The 20,262-nt window shown below is 42.8% G+C and overlaps 1 protein-coding gene and 1 pseudogene across 1 annotated transcript in view; both read right to left on the reverse strand.

The window, feature by feature from the left end:
• Nucleotides 1–12,568, reverse strand: part of LOC124556038 — a 353,229-nt gene extending 340,661 nt beyond the window's left edge. Inside the window, exon 1 of the mRNA XM_047130073.1 lies at nt 12,450–12,568. Coding sequence (XP_046986029.1) covers nt 12,450–12,468 — 19 coding nt within the window. The 5' untranslated portion in view covers nt 12,469–12,568. The remainder of the gene's footprint in view (nt 1–12,449) is intronic.
• Nucleotides 12,569–19,676: 7,108 nt separating this feature from the next.
• On the reverse strand, nt 19,677–19,794 carry LOC124557269 (annotated as a pseudogene).
• Nucleotides 19,795–20,262: the final 468 nt, after the last annotated feature.

The following is a 20,262-nucleotide window of genomic DNA, read 5'->3' on the forward strand; positions in this document are numbered from 1 at the left end:
ATTTAGGTTCCCCAAATGCAATATCAATAGCTGAACATATTTTTTATCTGCAACGAAAACGCAGTTAATGCGTAGTTTAGAGCACTATAGTTCAATTGTTTTATCTTGGCGGTTCGCGCATGCCCGCCCAGACGCGGGAGATTGCTGCGTTGCCAGTTGTAGGCGCCAAGAGAAGCAGCGACATAGTATAGTATAGTTCGCAAACTCATGTTTAAGGGGGAGCGCGCAGTTTATGAAGTAAATCCACCACTGCCGCATTAACCCTTTCGCTGCTACAGAGACGTGGTCCCCGCATTCCGCGGTGTGCGCGATTTTGTTGTCACTGCACTGCTCGCCTGTGCAGACACATGGTGTTCCCACTGCTATACACTTTATCATTCGATTTCACAAAAACTATTTGGCCCAAAAATTTGATTTTTACACATCTTGACTGATACCTTCCCCCCCCCCCCCCCCCCCCATAAATGACTTAATTTTGTTTTGATGTTCAACGCAGATATTGTGCAGCATTAAATGTAGCAAACCATTGCACGAAATTTTGAAGAGTTTGCAGAGGTAAAAGTCCATAGCGTATACTTTCCGTATGGTCGATTTTAGTTGCCACTATAAATTTCAAAAAATTACACTCAAACGAATAAAATTCATGAAGTAAGACACTTTGATATTGTTTTTAAATAAAGAAAATATTAGGCACTGTACAAGGCTTAAAATCTCATTTTGTTCGTTATAGTTCGTTGAAATTGTTCGTGGCGGACGTTCCCTGACGCCCATTGAAGTTCGATATTGGTCAATCCACTCAGTTTTTTTATTACAGAGGGCAGCTAACCCTCTGACCGAACACGCTGAGCTACCGTGCCGGCACCACTTTAACCCTTACACTAACGCAGCTCCCCATTCAATTCCACTCTCATAGGGCTTTAACATAACACGCAAAATACCGACAAACATTGTCGGTATGACTATGAATTACTCACGTTTCGTCGAATTATAATAGGAAATAAACAATTACCGCTGTTCTTTATTGCGAAAAAGCGGTTAGTGAGAAAGATACAAACACCTTTCCTTGCTATCGCCTGAATTAGGAGGCTTATTGCTTGTTTGGTTTAATTAATAAATAGAATATGAAGCAATTGGTATAAAGAATGCTTTTTCCAAACTTTCTATAAAAGAAAGTCTGATATCAAGACATTGCTTTTGTTCTATTACTTTATTTATGACTGAACGTTTTTAAAACTGAAGACACTCATCCGTAATCTGCACTGCAGTCGGGCTCTAGCAACGTCGTTCTCTGTTCATTGGCTGACTGTGTTTTGTGACATCAGATGCGCAGAACGAACCTAAACTGGGCCGCCGTCGTAAATGACGCGCACTTTAGTGATCAATAATAAATTTTCGAACTTTTGTTTTTAACAGTTTAGTGACTGTAGATGGGTTAGACTGTTAGAGTGTGGAAGGAGGGTGAGTGGTGGGAGGGCTCTCTCTCTCTCTCTCTCTCTCTGTCAGCATATGTATGTGGTTTAGCTTTATTTGTTACTTTTTAATTTCTTAAAAAGGGAAAAAACGCACACACGAGGAAGAGTGCCCCCACTTTGGATTACAGACCACTGATGATAGCTAGTACAAATAGGCAACAGATTTGGTTAAAAACAAAATAAACATTCAAGTGCGAAAGAAATATTTCTTGTAACTTGCATGATAAACATTTGTCTGCTATCGTTGTTCACATAATCCAAGATACGAGAGAACAACGCGCGTATCGGTGTTACAGCGGGGCTCAAAATGTTCTCTAGCTCAATACATCACCTCGGTCTTTTAACAAAAGGTTTCATCTGCCTACAGGGAAATCACCAACATGATGGGTGATTTCCTTAGCAAATGGGGTTACTGTACCACTGATGACGAGGTCTTTATAGTCGATACTCAAGCTCAGACTGGACAACGATTGTCAAAGAAATCGGCCGTGACCTTGTCAAAAGAGCCACCCCGGCATTAGGAAAACGGCGGCTAGTATGGGGCACTGCCAAAATTGGTATAAAACCTTTGTTTTGTAAGGTATAACTCCATGGAGATTTCTCTACTATGGTTCATTTGTCGATGTTGTGGCCGCTTCAATGGAAACGGCCCGATATCAGCGTCTGATATCTCCATGGTAACTAACTACTTCGTACATCTTGGAATGTCGTCTATCGGACGCGTGCTCTGCGCCCACAAACCATAGGCATTGCGTCATCTGTGCGCAGATATCGTCTGGAACCTACTAAGGACTTTCGAATCCATACCACACAGAATCGCTGCTTCATTGCGTTCCAAAGATAGGCTTCCCCTAGTTCACCTAAGTCGTTTAATGCAAACATCGGTATCATTCCATTGAAAGGATGTGGCAAACCCTGCCCCATCTTCCCTGACGTTGTAGGCCGTCTCAAATGACTTTGTAGTCGACAGGACGTTACATCCTAATGGCCATAAACGTTACTAACATTGTTCCTCATTGAACATGTGTACAGAATTAAGGGACGGCGTCTGGTCCAGTCTGCATTTGCAGAAATCGCCCTTGACCAACTACGGCAAGTGGGAGTAGCGACGATCGCTACCTCCCATAATCAGAACAGACATCTCTGTCATCATCTCTATACACGGTTACACGACTATTTTGTATTTACAAGCGACTGTATAAGATTCTGAGATTGCTGTCCAGGATAATCTTTCCGTATGCGTAGGATGCTGTTATTATTATTACATACAGCACAGAACCTATATACTGTCTGAACAGAAGTTCCTCACCTGAGAGCATTCTTTCGGAATATTCATTTATCAGCTCACAATGAATTATGGCCTCTCGTACGAAAAGAAATTAAGCAAAGTTTGAAATTCAACTCAGGACACCGGCGTCCGTCCTTTTGTACCAGCAAAAATATGGCGATGAAACCTTCCTCTACCATCAGGATTTGAGCTGTCTACCTGCAAACCATGGGACACAAGTTGTCACTTGCCAATCGAACTCAATGAATGAGCCTTACAGCAAATAAGGGTACCGTAAGGAAAGAATTGCGCTGCGACAGTAAAGTTAAGTTTGATTTGCCATGCCCTCAGCACTATTTGGAGAGTATTTAGTTAGGTGTATATGATTCTTGTTCAAAGTTTTGTGGCTAGAATTTACCACCAGACTTTTCTGACCAAATGATTTAGTACTTTGAATCAATTTTCTTGTGCATAATAAGACGTGAATGTGATTACATTTTTAGTGTACTATGGAGCGTAATTCGTCAAATGAATTAGGATTTTGTAAATAAGACTGCACTCCGTAGGTCCCAGGACTCTCGTAATGTCACACAATGTCGTGAAAGGATCTAATTTCAGAGAAATCTCGGAGTGAGTAGAAACGATTTCGTGTCAAATAGACATGTAACTTAATCATGGACTTGGCACTGAGATAGATAAGAGCTCAGTTTCGTCTGCGCATCACCATTGACAGCTATCATCTGTGAGAGATCATCATCATCATCATCATCATTTAAGACTGATTATGCCTTTCAGCGTTCAGTCTGGAGCATAGTCCCTCTTATAAAATTCCTCCATGATCCCCTATTCAGTGCTAACATTGGTGCCTCTTCTGCTGTTAAGCCTATTACTTCAAAATCATTCTTAACCGAATCCAGGTACCTTCTCCTTGGTCTACCCCTACTCCTCCTACCCTCAACTTTTGAACCCATGAGTCTCTTGGGTAACCTTGCTTCTCCCATATGTGTAACATGACCCCACCATCTAAGCCTGTTCGCTCTGACTGCTACATCTTTAGAGTTCATTCCCAGTCTTTCTTTGATTTCCTCATTGTGGACACCCTCCAGCCATTGTTCCCATCTACTAGTACCTGCAATCATCCTAGCTACTTTCATATCCGTAACCTCAACCTTATTGATAAGGTGATCTAAATCCACCCAGCTTTCGCTCCCATACAACAAAGTTGGTCGAAAGATTGAACGGTGAACAGATAACTTAGTCTTGGTACTGACTTCCTTCTTGCAGAAGAGAGTAGATCGTAGCTGAGCGCTCACTACATTAGCTTTGCTACACCTCGCTTCCAGTTCTTTCACTACGCCATCTTGTGAGAATATGCATCCTAAGTACTTGAAACCGTCCACTTGTTCTAACTTTGTTCCTCCTATTTGGCACTCAGTCCGTTTATATCTCTTTCCCACTGACATTACTTTCGTTTTGGAGATGCTAATCTTCATGCCATAGTCCTTACATTTCTGATCTAGCTCTGAAATATTACTTTGCAAACTCTCAATCGAATCTGCCATCACAACTAAGTCATCCGCATATGCGAGACTGCTTATTTTGTGTTCAAATATCTTAATCTCACCCAGCCAGTCTATAGTTTTCCATATATGATCCATAAATAATATAAACAACAGTGGAGATAGGTTGCAGCCTTGTCTTACCCCTGAAACTACTCTGAATTTACCGTCAACTCTAACTGCTGCCTGACTGTCTATGTAAAGACCTTTAATTGCTTGCAAAAGTTTGCCTCCTATTCCATAATCTCATAGAACAGACAATAACTTCCTCCTAGGAACCCGGTCATACGCCTTTTCTAGATCTATAAAACATTGATACAATTCTCTGTTCCACTCGTAACACTTCTCCATTATTTGCCGTAAGCTAAAGAGATTCAGTTACAATTTCATTAAATGTTGCGGAAGACCCACAGTTTGCTGAAGTTCTACTGAGATGCTTTGGCCTTCGTTGCAGTGAGATTTCATGCATGATAGTCAATCCTTTTACTCAGTCGATTCAAAAGACATTAGCTGCTGGACGAAGTCTGAAATAAGACCCTAATTCATTTTTGTGCGGAGGTCTTATGTCAAATTCAACGCTTAATTTCGAGTCTACGATGAAGTCGATACAACTAGAATATTCTTTTCGGATTGGAACTATTGATTGTGACATTCATGAAGGATGTATGCTTCTATACTCGGTGGACCATAAATGTGCCCTCCAGGACGAAAAAGAATTTCCGAATAAGAGGCAGCCAGAAACAACTACTAAATCCTGTTACGTATGATTTTTTACCGTGCAGTACACTTTTCGATGCAGAACGCAAAGTACTACATTCCTGTATCTTCTATTGTATGTATTTTAGGGACGACCTCTTGCAACAGTTTCCACTGTGATATTGTGAACAGTACTTAATTACGATTTACTGATTTGTTTGAACTGTTTCCAATCGAGAAACGTAGCTACTCTGTCCACTTACACAAACAGTATGTGAACTGTCGCCCATTTAGTTGACGCAGTACTAATATAAAAGTGCAGAAATGTTGTACCCACCTGAGGGGAGAGGGGCGTACGACGAAGTCTATAAGGCAATTTCGAAAATTAATTAATAATAAATGTCGCAATATGACACAATAAAGCGAGAAACAGAACTTGGAATAAAACGGTTGTAGGCAGCGATGAACGAAAACTGAGGAACGACAGATGATGACCACCACCGTCCGGTAGTTATCAAAGACGCAATGACAGATGTAAACTATGTGATCAGTATTGTGTATCACCTGTATGCCTTCATGCTTGATGTATTCCCCGACGGCGATTGCATATTCCAGCAAAATAAGTGTCTGTCTCGCGCTACAGTGGTTTGAAGAGCATACAAGTAAACTCACGTCCATGCATTGGAGTACAAACTACTGTCCAAACTTCTTGCTCCAATTCCTGAACGTTCCATCCGCAAAGAATGAATCACAGTTTTTGCTGCCAACACCAGTATTCTTTCATTTGGCCCCTGCTATCATTTGCGAGTAAAAAATTGCTACCATCAGTAAATTATTTTCTTGGAAGGATACTCCTGCAGAATAGGTGGGATCTTGTGTAGTTCCCATATATTTTCATCTAATGCGATGTAACGATTGTTTCGCACATCCGTGTGATGGTAATGATGTTACCAAGTCGTAGTCTCGATTGAAGAGCTGCCCTACTTCTTCAACGAAAACTGATAAAACTGTAGCGTCTGTTTCTTTTCGCCACCTCTTTGCGCTGACAAAATGTTTTCGTACTTTATTTTCTGCTTTATCTGGAATACAACATGGCTACCATCCCCTAAAACTGTGTTATTTTTTGTCGGTACTTTTCCTTCGAGTTATTGTTTTTAAAGTTAACACAGCCTCAGTAAGTCACTTCATGTTTGTGTGTATAGCACACCCGTCGTAAATCAGTAAAGTCTTCCCCCCGTTATCTCAGCACTAAAACACGGAACACTAATTGCCAGTCAGAGGTCAGCTACAGTACTGAACTCTGGGAGAAAGCCACGCACAGTACGAACTGGTGCGGGGACAGGGAACTTCGTGCAAGAAATGCGCTTTGGCCTTCTCCAGAATACGTCGCAGGTAGCGGCGGACAGGCAGGTGTATCGTACTTCGAGTCCTCGGCTCCATGCAGACGTCAACACATTCCCTCTCAGTACAAGTGTAGCTCCGTGTAGGTGTCACAAACCCGACGAGCGTTCCGTGCGCACGGGTAGGCCAATAAATTTAATTACCATCAAAGTTCATGTCCACTGCGCCTGTCAGAGTGTATTTGTGAAAATAATATCAGTATCAGTTCAGAGGTTTAATACCAGTAAAAGAGTTCAGTAAAGTGCTGTCCCGTGAATTTCCAAGCAGTTTTATCAGAAAGTCAGATGTGTTCATTTCTACGTTCATTTGCTGTGTAATTACAATAACAATTCTGGAAAAGTGATTGTTTGCAAGACTGAAGATAAATATTAGGAATATTCAGGGCCAACATTTTAAATTGAGTCATTTTGTTTTTCAGTCTGGCGGAGTACGTAAGTTTCACTGAAAATGGGTTGCTTTTTCGTAGACGACATGTTTGATATACCAGCTAGTCTGGATTTCGCATCGTGTAGCGTGAACGCCACATATTTCTGTTCAAAATTAAATTTTCAGATAGCTCATTTGCCCTGCACTGAGATTTACATATTTCGATATCAAAGGAAGTTTTACACATTTCTAAAATACCAACTTAAACTTACGAACACATATTTAAATATATGAGAAACTTCCACCTTGCACGGAAATTTTAGCTGGCCCCGGTGGCCGTGCGGTTCTAGGCACTGCAGTCCGGAACCGTGGGACTGCTACGGTCGCAGGTTCGAATCCTGCCTCGGCATGGATGTGTGTGATGTCCTTAGGTTAAAATGGTTCAAATGGCTCTGAGCACTATGGGACTTAACATCTGAGGTTATCAGTCCCCTAGAACTTAGAACTACTTAAACCTAACTAACCTAAGAACATCACACACATCCATGCCCGAGGCAGGATTCGAACCTGCGACCGTAGCGGTCGCGCGGTTCCAGACTGAAGCGCCTTTAACCGCGTGGCCACACTGGCCGGCTGTCCTTAGGTTAGTTAGGTTTAAGTAGTTCTAAGTTCTAGGGGACTGATGACCTAAGATGTTAAGTCCCATAGTGCTCAGAGCCATTTGAACCATTTGAACGGAAATTTAATAACAATTCATTCAATGACTGGTGACTGTACAGAGTATGTGTTACTCGGTAACGTGCGAAACACTAAAGAGGTATGTTCTTTAAGTGTTGCGCATTTAGTTTCGTTGATAGGAACAGCCAGTTTGCAAAATATTTTCCATCTAATTCGCATACAATGTAACTCACGTTGAAGAAGGAAACGAATCATCGTTTAGCTTTTCTTATCTGCTGGTGATACGCTGGAAACCTTTCTGGAAGGACTGATTGCAATGGTCTGCATTTTCGTTATAAGTTATGAAATACTTCATGTGGGTGGCTATTGTCTGGTTTAAATGCAAATGTTCTAAGTTCACTAATTTCAAACTTTCCTGCTGGTGGTCTCAATAAGAGAAGCAAATGGTAACGCGAAGTCACTAGCGTCTCTGGAATTTCCTTCTTCATCGAAGTAAGGCAATCATCAAGTCGAAGCTGTATGACCAGCGAAGTGCCTACTCTAGAACCTCGCGCAACTGGATATGTAGAATCTGAGCTTCCGCATGTACTGGCAATTTTTAAAAACGAAGCACTTTGTCAGAAAGTACTCTCATGTCAAATACCAGAAAAACATCAAATGAAAAGCTATTTTAAACGTAAACATTTTTGGTTACGCTTTACCGTGTCTGTTGTTGACATCGAATGATACAACTAGTTTACCGTTACCAGTCGCTATTTATAACGAGGTCGTTATAGACGGAGAACAAGCTCGGATTAAGGAAAGATAGGGAAGAAAATCGGCTATGCTCATTCAAAGGAACCGTACCGGCATTTGCCTTAATTGATTTAAAGAAGCCACGGAAAACCTAAATCAGGATGGCCGAACGTTGATTTAAACAGTCGCCCTCACGAATGAGAGACCACTATGTTAACGAATGCGCTACCTCGTTCGGTGACACATTCACACTTACATCTTCGTTCATCCTTTCAGTCAAAGATCTCGACAAAACTATGAGCCATGCACTAAAATGGTGTTCTGTCATTTTGCCTTCTAGACAATCTCAGAGGTTACCCCAAAATCGTAACACAACGCTTAATACCATATTAATCCACATTAATCCACTCTATGGTGGAGGTTTAAGCTTTCGAAACGTGTCATGGAAATAAATAAATAGTGCCTGGCATCAGTGACCTTGTCGTTGTTGCACTGAGTGACAGAAGCAATGATGGAAGACGCATTATTGCCATTATACAGGGTGATTCAAAAAGAATACCACAACTTTAGGAATTTAAAACTCTGCAACGACAAAAGGCAGAGCTAAGCACTATCTTTCGGCGAATTAAGGGAGCTATAAAGTTTCATTTAGTTGTACATTTGTTCGCTTGAGGCGCTGTTGACTAGGCGTCAGCGTCAGTTGATGCTAAGATGGCGACCGCTCAACAGAAAGCATTTTGTGTTATTGAGTACGGCAGAAGTGAATCGACGACAGTTGTTCAGCATGCATTTCGAACGAAGTATGGTGTTAAACCTCCTGATAGGTGGTGTATTAAACGTTGGTATAAACAGTTTACAGAGAATGGGTGTTTGTGCAAAGGGAAAAGTTCTGGACGGCCGAGCAGCCCGTGACAGAGCACTTCATCACTGGCCTCCAAGTAGCCCTGATCTTACCCCCTGCGATTTTTTCTTTTGGGGGTATGTTAAGGATATGGTGTTTCAGCCACCTCTCCCAGCCACCATTGATGATTTGAAACGAGAAATAACAGCAGCTATCCAAACTGTTACGCCTGATATGCTACAGAGAGTGTGGAACGAGTTGGAGTATCGGGTTGATATTGCTCGAGTGTCTGGAGGGGGCCATATTGAACATCTCTGAACTTGTTTTTGAGTGAAAAAAAAACTTTTTAAATACTCTTTGTAATGATGTATAACAGAAGGTTATATTATGTTTCTTTCATTAAATACACATTTTTAAAGTTGTGGTATTCTTTTTGAATCACCCTGTATATTGTATTAGGTTGCTGCATAAGTTCGTAGTGTTTTTCCATAAGTTTAATAAACACAACAGATACACATAACAAAGACATTAGTCATCAATCACATATCCTCCTTCACTATTTACAACAGTCTGCTCACGCTGAGGTAACTTTTCGATTCCGCAACTGTAGCAATCACGTGAGTATGGGGTGCAGAACTCGTCCAGCTATGTTCAGAGCATATTTTCATCCGAAAAGGAAGTTCCTTGAAGGCTGTTTGATGGAGGGCGTACAAGGTGAAAATCTGAGTGCTCAAGATCTGGTGAATAAGATGAGTAAGGAATGACTTCCCACCCTAACTCCTGTGTAGTGTTTTCTGTTAGTCCAGCAGAAAGCGTGCAGGCGTTCCCGTGTGCTTGCATCACTTCACGCAGTATTCCTGGGCATTGTTTTTCGCTCGGTTCTGGAAGACGTCTCAATTGTTGGTAATAAATTTCAGCAGGGAAAGCAATTCGTAGTACACCACACCGTTGTTGTTTCACCAGATGCGTAGCGTTATCTTTTGTGAAGGCGCGCACGTCTTGTACGGGAAGTTGCTGTTTTGTTTGGGCTCAGCCATTTCTTTCCTTTCCTTATGTTAGCATAACGAAGCCATTTCTTGTCACCAGTAACGATGAAGGATAGGAATGGTCGTTGTTGTTCACGAGCCAACTGATGATGAGCAAGCAGAGACGCACAATACACATTGATTTTTGTGATTTTGGCTTAGAGCTTGCGGTACCCACACACCCCATTTCTGAACATTCCCCACTGCGTGCAAATGTCGCACGATGGTGCAATGATCACAGCTCATCACATTTGCGAGTTCTCGAGTACACGACGTGGATCATTGTGGATTAATGCGTTTAAACGATCTTCGTCAAACCCTGAAGATCTTCCTGAACGTGGAGAGTCACAAATGTCAACACGATCCTCCTCCCAAACGGAGAAACAATTTTGTTTCTGTTCTCTGTCCAATGGAATTATCCCCATCCGCAAATATTTTTGGCTGCCTCCGTTGCAGTCACCCCTCTACTGAACTTAAACAGAGGAACACGTCGGAACTGCTCCCATTTCTCCACTTGGCACTCCATTTTCTAGCGTCCATAGCTCCACTCACTATCTCCAAATGAGAAAATGACAATACGTAAGCTCAAATAGCAACAATGAACGACAAAAAAAATGACAATCGATAAATAAATCCATAGCAACCGGAATACCAACGTGCCAAACAAAAACACTACGAACTTATGCAGCAACCTAATACTATACAAACAATAATGTTGATTCGCTAAGGATGTCTAGTTAGACGTACGAGAGAGCAAGAAAGCCCTGATCTTGTCCCATGAAACAAATGTAGAAATAAACAAATAAAAAGGAACATCGTGAGTAAAAGTATTGCCCAACATTTGTGCGACTACTGCAGAAACTGTATTTATAACGTTAGTTATACCAGAGAGCTTTGTATATTCCTTTCAGTTATGCTTACTCGATTTCACTAATTCGAGTAAATTCCAGTTTACCGTAATTATACACTGTTGCCATATGGAAATACATCTCCCTTTCACACTAAACAGCCGTATAACATAAAAATCCCTCAAGACACTACTCTCGAAAACGTGAACAAGATACAAGACTTGAATTTGAGATAAAAAAAAAAGCTCTGCATTCAATTCCTATTGCTCGTAACATGTGGTTAACAATGGTCAGTCTTGTGATATATCTGAGCAAGCATTGTCTCATACGCGACGATTAGCACAGAAATTGAGTTAACGGTTTAGCTTCTACAGTCAGATCTGTTTCATAATAGTCATGGGAAAAGAAATTATGACATTTTTCCTATGAACACGTTTTCAACATCCTATACATTACAGTGGGAACGGGTCGCCATAGAAATTAACTTTTGGTTGGATGCGACAGAAACACAGACGCCAAAAGCTTGCGCATCTCCTTTATGTTTTGTGGCTTAATTAGCGCAGTGAAAAGAGGTTTGTGCGCTCGTGACTTCGGCAACACTACTAATTGTAGTTAAAACTGAACTGTATAAACGCGGCTGTATTATGTTATTTTTATGAGAGACGACCGGTTTCGGTCATGTACCTGACCATCTTCGGGTTCCAGGAAGGTATTATTCAACTATGCAATGTACAATTACATTCTTTTAAAATTTTGCACTTGACGTTTACAAGTGATGACTGTTACACACAGGCAACTGTGTTAAGAATGGAACAATTCGAATTCCTTTGGGCACTGAAATTGTGCAGTGCATATCTGAATATTTTTTTGAGACCCGAAGATGGCCAGATAACTGAAATCTATAGTCTTTGATAAACAAAAAAGGGAACAGCTGAATATTGTACAATGCAGTGTTTAACCTTCAACGAATCCGTCCAGCACCGCCTACACAGGCTATTAATACTGTGAAGCGTAACTGATTTTGAGTCACGGTAAGCTCATGGTTCAATCGAAAACTCACTTTTAATGCAGCGTATAGACTTAAAAAACAATGATGGGACATTAAACTTAGCTGATTGTTTCTTATACGAGTATAGCTTGTAAGTGGTCACATTCTTCCTCGTGACATAAACCCCGCGCGCAAATCACGGAATACGAACAATATTAGCACGTAAACAGTTTCTCTTGCAGTGTACTGTAAGTTTAGCGTGCCGTACGATGTCTGTGAATATAGACGCCAGATTGCAAGGTGAAGCGTGTGCGACAAGATAAAATATTTGATCCTGAAGGGAGAAGCAAATGAGTTCTGTTGTACGAAATTACTTAAGTGCATGTATCGCAGACATAGCTGAAAGCGAAGCAAAGCGGAGCTGTAATGTTTAGAGAAGCGACGTCATCGGTATTTCTCTTGTCGATATCCGAGTGCATGTATCGCAGGCATAGCTGAAAGCGAAGCAAAGCGGAGCTGTAATGTTTAGAGAAGCGACGTCATCGGTATTTCTCTTGTCGATATCCGACTTACATAAGACATAGAGGCGCATACAGAATCCCCTGTGGGATCGAAGACGTAAGGAGTGGTGGCGGCGCCGCGTCTGTCAGCGCACTGACCGTTGGCGGCAGGCGCTGCCCGTTGCGCAGCACGAGACTCGGCGAACTCCTCCGAAAGCTGCGCCGGTCGTAGACCCGCCAGCGCGCCGCTAGAATAGGCTCAACATCTCGAGATAAGGCGTGGGGCATTGCGCACACGGCCTGCTGACGGCCGCTGCTACTGCGCACCTCACCGCCGATGAAAGCGCACGAGGTCGAAAATCGCGATGTATGCGCACGTACAGGGTTTGGACAAAAATATGGAAACACCGCGGGAAGTGCATACTTGACTGTAAATGCAGATGGCAGCCAAGTTTGCAGGTGGCGTTGTTGTATTTGACCACGAGTGGCACTTGTGTAATGCCGGCCTAAATGCATTACAATTGTCATTCTTGGTCAGAACAGTGATCTGTGTAGTTGTGAGTGCATTATGACGGAGCCAAGTTAATTGTTGGTGCTCGTATAGTGGTGCTTCCTTAACGGAGGTAGCCGAAGTGTTACGTGTTTCGTGAGGCATTGTATCGAAGATTTATACCGCATACAGGGCAAGCCGAAAAACATCATCCGCTAAGTCACAACGTTGACGAAAGTGTAGGTTGATAGATAATGACAGATGATCATTGAAGAAGATTATGACGAAAAGTACACTATTGATCAAAAGTATCCAAACGCCCCCAAAAACATAAGTTTTTCACTTTAGGAGCACTGTGCTGCCGCCTACTGCCAGGTACTCCATGTCAGCGACCTCAGTAGTCATTAGACATCGTGAGAGAGCAGAATGGGGCGCTCCGCGGAACTCACGGACTTCGAATGAGGTCAGGTGATTGGGGTATCACTTGTGTCATACGTCTGTAGGCCCACTGTTTCCGATATGATAGTGAAGTGGAAACGTGAAGGGACACATCAGCACAAAAGTGTACACGCCGACCTCGTCTGTTGACTGACAGAGACCGCCGACAGTTGAAGAGGGTCGTAATGTGTAATAGACAGACATCTATCCAGACCATTACACAGGAATTCCAAACTGCATCGGGATCCACTGCAAGCACTATGACAGTTAAGCGGAAGGTGAGAAAACTTGGATTTCATGGTCGAGCTGCTGCTCATAAGCCACACATCACGCTGGTAAATGCCAAACGACGCCTCGCTTGGTGTAAGGAGCGTAAACATTGGACGATTGAACAGTGGAAAAACGTTATGTGCAGTGACGAATCATGGTACACAATGTGGCGATCCGATATGGCGAATGCCCGGTGAACGCCATCTGCCAACGTGTGTAGTGCAACAGTCAAATTCGGAGGCGGTGGTGTTATGGTGTGGTCGTGTTTTTCGTGGAGGCGGCTTAGACCCCTTATTGTTTTGCGTGGTACTATCACAGCACAGGCCTAAAATGATGTTTTAAGCATCTTCTTACTTCCCACTGTTGAGGAGCAATTCGGCGATGGCGATTGCACCTTTCAACACGAGCGAGCACCTGTTCATAATGCACGACCTGTGGAGGAGCGGTTACACGACAATAACATCCCTGTAATGGACTGGCCTGCACAGAGTCCTAACCTGAATCCTATAGAACACTTTTAGGATGTTTTGGAACACCATATTCAATTCCATCACCGATGGAGGGCACTACCAACTTGTAAGTCATTTTTAGCCAGGTGTCCGGATACTTTTGATCACATAGTGTATGAGGTCGACAGCTGCAAAGATCACTGAATAACAGAAACTCGCACTCGCGAACCCTGTCAGCACTAAAGCAACACGAAGGGAGACCTACAAGCTGAGAATTGCACAGTGAGCTGGAATTCCAAAGCCACACATCAGTGATGAAAATGCCGGCAAGAGGAAAATGTGGCGCGGAAGTCACAAATCCTGGCTATGAGGCAACAGAAAAAAATCATTTTGTCGGATGAGCCATGTTTCAGTGCGTTTCCGATTACGGCCGAGTTTACGTTCAAGAGTGAAACATTGACAGGGGCAGGATGGGGGGGGGGGGGGGGCAGCGGTGATGATTTGGGCAGCCATATCGTGGTATTCCATTGTTGCCATGGTTACTCCACTAGTTCACGATACTATCAAGGATTATGTGACCATTTTGAATAATCAGGTCCATTTCATGGTACAATGTTTGTTCACTTAGACTGATGAAGTGCTCCGAAGCGACAGGGCCCCTGTTTTCATAGCTCACGTCGTCTAGACCTGGTTTTGTGAGCGCGAGGATGAATTTTCACATCTACCCCAGCACCACAGCCACCAGATCTCAGTAATATATTTGTGTTCTGCTTTGGAGAGAAGGGTGCGTGATCGCTATCCAGTTACATTATCGTTACCTGAATTTTCCACTATGTTGCAGCAAGAATGGTATAACATTCCCTTGGAAACCATACAGGTCCTGTATTTATCCATTTCGAGACGACTGGTCGCTGTGTTGAATGCCATCAGTTTATCTACACTGCATTAGGCATGGTAAAGTGTTGTGCTCTTGGCTTTTCTATATTTTTGTCCATCCCTTGTATATACGTAGAGGCATACACTTTCAGTACGCAATCATACAGTGCATGGCGGATGACGCCCTGTATACAACTGCAAGTCTTTTCCTTCCTGTCCTACTCACAGATGAAGCGAGGAAAAAAAGACTGTCTTTATGCTTCCGTATGAGCTCTGATATCTCGTATCTAGTTTTTGTGGAACTGACGAGAGATGTACGCATACGTTCGTGGCAGTAATATCGATCTGCAGTCTGTCACCGGCCGGTGTGGCCGTGCGGTTCTAGGCGCGTCAGTCTGGAACCGCGTGACCGCTACGGTCGCAGGTTCGAATCCTGCCTCGGGCATGGATGTGTGTGATGTCCTAAGGTTAGTTAGGTTTAAGTAGTTCTAAGTTCTAGGGGACTGATGACCACAGATGTTGAGGCCCGTAGTGCTAAGAGCCATTTTTTTGCAGTCTGTCTCAAATGCCGGTTCTCTTAACTTTCTCAGTATCGTTCCCTCCAAGGATTCCCAGTTCTGTTCACGAAGCATTTGCGTAATACTAACGTGTTGATCGAACTTGCAGGTAACAATTCTAGCAACACGCCACTGAATTACTTCGATGTCTTCCTTTAATTCGACATGGTGGGGATCCCAAACATTCAATTAATACTCTAGAATGTGTCGCACAAGTGTTCTGTACGCGATCTTCTTAATAGACGAGTTACATTTTCCTACAATTCTCCCAATAACCACGTTCGCTCTATTGCAGTACACCAATAAGACTGCATTCGAAGATTATAGAATTATTTTTCAAAAAAATGTTAAAATGTGTGTGAAACCTTATGGGACTTAACCGCTAAGGTCATCAGTCCCTAAGCTTACACACTACTTAACCTAAATTATCCTAAGGACAAACATACAAACCCATGCCCGAGGGAGGACTCGAACCTCCGTCGGGACCAGCCGCACAGTTCATGACTGCATCGTCTTTAGACCGCTCGGCTAATCCCGCGCGGCAATTATTTTTCCTACTAATTTGTATTAACTTACTTTTTTCCACATTTAGAGTAAGCTGCCCCTGGCCACACTAAACAGAAATTATATCCAAGTCAACCTGCGTCGTACACGCACTCAGCGACACTTTCCCATAAATAACAACAAGCATTCGCAGACTGCTGCTCACTGTATCCTTCAGATTGTTTATGTAGTGGCTGGATTACGGGAGAACTGTGGGTTCAGGAAACTCAAACCAAAGTCAAACAACGGCAATGTTGAGAAACTGGATTAACTGAATCCTTCGTTACCGCTTCGCCAAATCACAACCAAACTGTCTCGGCCCACGCCACGGAAGAACCTTTCACCACGACCTACATTCTAAAAAAACAATATGGACGCAAAAAAATACTGCCGTGGTCTGTTCTTTTCCTGCCTGCGCACTTACGATGTCACGGTCCACAACCTCATTATGCCACGGGACGAACTCGACATCCGGTATCGGTAGGTTCGGTTCATCCGAAAAACCTTGATTGGCCGAATTTTGAAGATAGACACTAATTATTCCCCGAAAGCCTAATAACAAAGTTTAAGAACCAATATTACGTGAAGAATCTAGAGCTATTCTTCAGTCCCTTCGTATCGTTCCCGTAGGGGTCATGAAGATAAAATCAGAGTAATTACAGCACGCACAGAGGCATTTAAGCAGTCATTGATCCCGTCCTCTATACGGGACTGGCACTGAAAGAAAGTCTAACTTGCGGTACGATGCTAAATATCCTTTGTCATGTACTAAACAGTGGTTTGCTGAGTTTGTCTGTAGATGCAAAAAGATTCATCTGTCTACATCTGCGTAAACATTCCACTATCAGGTGTGCAATGTAGGGTACTGAATGCTTGGTAGCAATGTCTATCACCATTCTTTCCTATTCCATTAGCGTACGGGGTGGAGAGAAAGTACTTTTTACATCGTCTGAAATATTCATACACAATGTTCTCGGTGCACTAATCGCGTTAAATGGAAATCGACCAGCAAATCTGCCTCGAAACACTTCGTGGTTATATGTGAAATACTTGTTTTCTAATTTTTTCCGACGGGGTTTCGCGAGAACACCTCCTTGCTTGCAACGATTTCCATTTCTGTTCACCGAGCATGTACGTCGCACGTTGGTGTGGAAATGGGTGTGACAATTAGAGCAGTAGCAGCACGTTGATAAGTGGTCCAATCTTTTCCTACAGCCCGATATAATGATCACTGCAGACCCCAGCAATATTCAAGAGTAGATCATATGCATCTACTTTGTAAAATTGCTACATTTTCCTAGAATATTTTCAATGAATGTTCGTCTCTTTACAGCCTACGCAGAATACTTTTTCCACTTTATATCGCTTCGTATCTTTCTCTGTACATATTAAGTAAATGTGACAGAGGTCAGGGGCTTTTCGCTAAGTTTGTAATTGAACGCTGTGGGAACGTTTTATCTTGATTGTGGTCTTTGTATTGCATTTATTCAAGGTCGGGGGAACTGGTTTTCAACTAAAAAAAAGTGGCACTTTTTTAATATACCCTACAATTTTTACCAGTGACATTTTTCTGTAGCCACAGCCAATAAATAAACTGAGAAGATTGCTCCCTCTGTCTGACAAATATTTTAGGTACATTGAGAAGATAAGTTGTCGAATCACGTTGCCTATAAGCACATCAGACGATAAATTTGTTTGTAATGAATACACTCGCTCGTGGCCTATGTAACATCCTCCATCCATCACTTGTTCGGAAAAATAAGGGAAAAGAAGAAGTTGTACGTTATTCTTGCCTGGGAGATCCCGAAAGGTTGTTAAGCACACTAATCGGAAAGTGTGTTCTTCCTAAGAGCTGCGATGGGGAATTATGTCTTAAGTGTTTTGTTGAATGTAGGTAATTGTAATGTTTGTGTTGTACGATGATGAGAGAAAGAGGAGAGTAAAATCCGGCCCCGATACGTAGACTCCTCCTCTCGAATAGCACTAAAGGAACCACCGTGCCTAACGTCCCCATCTAACGGACGGTTCACCATCAACAGTGGGACTTGCTCCCACTTCGTCAGACACAGCCGAGATGTTTGGAACTTAATCCAGCATACTAGCGCAAAGACATCACGATCTTTACGCTAACAAGTCTCCTCCCACTGCCGGTCAAATACTGATGGTGAAAATTTGTTTCACAGTTAGGATTCACAGCAGCTACTCCCGAGTTGGGCGCCAGCATACAAGCGCGCGCTAGCGATCCCGGACACGGAGGTCGACTGTTTGGCATGGTGTAAGACCGCCGTTGAGAAATTTGGGAAAAAAGTCTTTCGACGTGAGCAATCTTCTTGACACAGTGGCCCATATGACACATGTTAGAGATTTAAAATACTGTTTGTCAGTGCCAACACAGACAACACATGCTTACAAATGTATTAAAACGGATAATAAAATTCATAATTGGGTGTGCTCGTATCTATATACACGTGCATCCAACGTTCCTCACCTGTAGTAAAACTATTATATGGTCTCGACATAAAATGAGAATCAGGTGAAAAACGTGGTAAAGTCTCTTCGCAGTGCAGATCATTCTTCCTGGGTGTTGCTATTTTCACAAACCGTAGTGTACGTAAGTGACTTGCAAAGAAAAGAGTGATCGTTAACAAACTTGTGCACGGAGTGAGGCAGTTATCACATTTTGGTTTCATGTAGCTCACAGCCAACAATATTTATTTAACCAAAAACGTTATCAAAACGATAATTTTCGTGTACAGCGCGAAATAGCTAGGCTAAGAACAATGCTTAGAACTGATTTCCATATCTGCAGGTGCATCTACAGCTCTAAGGATTACAAACTATTATAGTGTACCTGGAAGAGGGAACTTTTTCTTGTACCCTGTATTAAGGTTATTTCTTCGCCGACTCACAGATCGTTTGAGAAAAGGAGTGCGCTTATGTAATAGATTTTAGTATACTTCTATCTTCACACACTCTGCGGGAGCGATACGTAGCGCGCTGAAAAATATTCGTATATCTCGACTGTTGAAATTTACCTACTGTCTAGTAGTTCACAGTTTGCAACACATCGTTGAAGGAGTACTGTCTTTTGCAAACAGGCTGTACCTTCTCAGTTTCCTTTCAGCGGACTGAAACCTACTTTTTATTCTACCTCTAAGTATAACTGGCCGTTCCATTTCAAATCCTCAAAAGCTGGTGGTTTCAGGTATTTGTTTGACATGACAGACTCTAATTGTGTATCATTAGTCGCGTAGGCCAAAACAACTACATTTTTACATTTTGTGCAGAAAAAGTTTCTTACTGTGTCAGCACCGGAAAAATATTTTATACAGAAAATATACTCATTATTGTACTCGTTGACTTGTACCTTAAATATCCTTATACTTAGGTGTAAGTGTTCAAAGAAGCAAAGCGTTGTCTTTGTACTTGCGAAAGAATGTAACTTATTTGCAGGTCGAGGATATCTTTATTAACGAATAGCGGCACTCCGTCTTCAGGCCACACATCGGGACCATCCGACCGCCGTGTAATCCTCAGCTGAGGATGCGGATAGGAGAGGCGTGTGGTCAGAACACCGCTCTCCCGGTCGTTATGATGGTTTTCTTTGACAGGAGCCGCTACTATTCGGTCGAGTAGCTCCTCAGTTGGCATCACGAGGCTGAGTACAGCCCTAAAAATGGCAACAGCTCATAGCGGCCCGGATGGTCACCCATCCAAGTGCCGGCCACGCCCGACAGCGCTTAACTTCGGTGATCTCACGGGAACCGGTGTATCCACTACGGTAAGGCCGTTACCTTTATTAACGAATAACTACTACATATTTTACGGCGGAGATTCTTACGAAATATATTGCTTAGAAGCGATGTTTCCATGTCTCATTAAAGTTGAAAATTAGTCAGACCATAAAACTAAACATGGTATTCACAAACGGCGAAGGACCGCTGGCTCCTCACGTCCGAGACAGCGCAGGGCGAAGTATGGCCGGCTTTGAACCTCCCAACAAAGCTTCGTTATTCGTGTGTAACTGAGAACCACCCGGAAGGAATTAGAACAGGAGACGTTTGCCCCTGCGAGCAGCTAGCAGGGAGCCACAAGCCCTTCCGCTAGAGACATGTTGTCTCCCACGCTAATTACTGCTCAGAAATTGTGCTCAGTATTCAATAACGCTAGTACAAGCAACGTGCTATCGACCTTCTTGTGAATCATCGTCGTATACGGCTGCCGTGACCAGAACACCGCGGCGCACCTTAATCAGAAAAGCCA

Source organism: Schistocerca americana, chromosome X (genome assembly GCF_021461395.2).
Source record: "Schistocerca americana isolate TAMUIC-IGC-003095 chromosome X, iqSchAmer2.1, whole genome shotgun sequence".
NCBI lineage: Eukaryota > Metazoa > Arthropoda > Insecta > Orthoptera > Acrididae > Schistocerca > Schistocerca americana.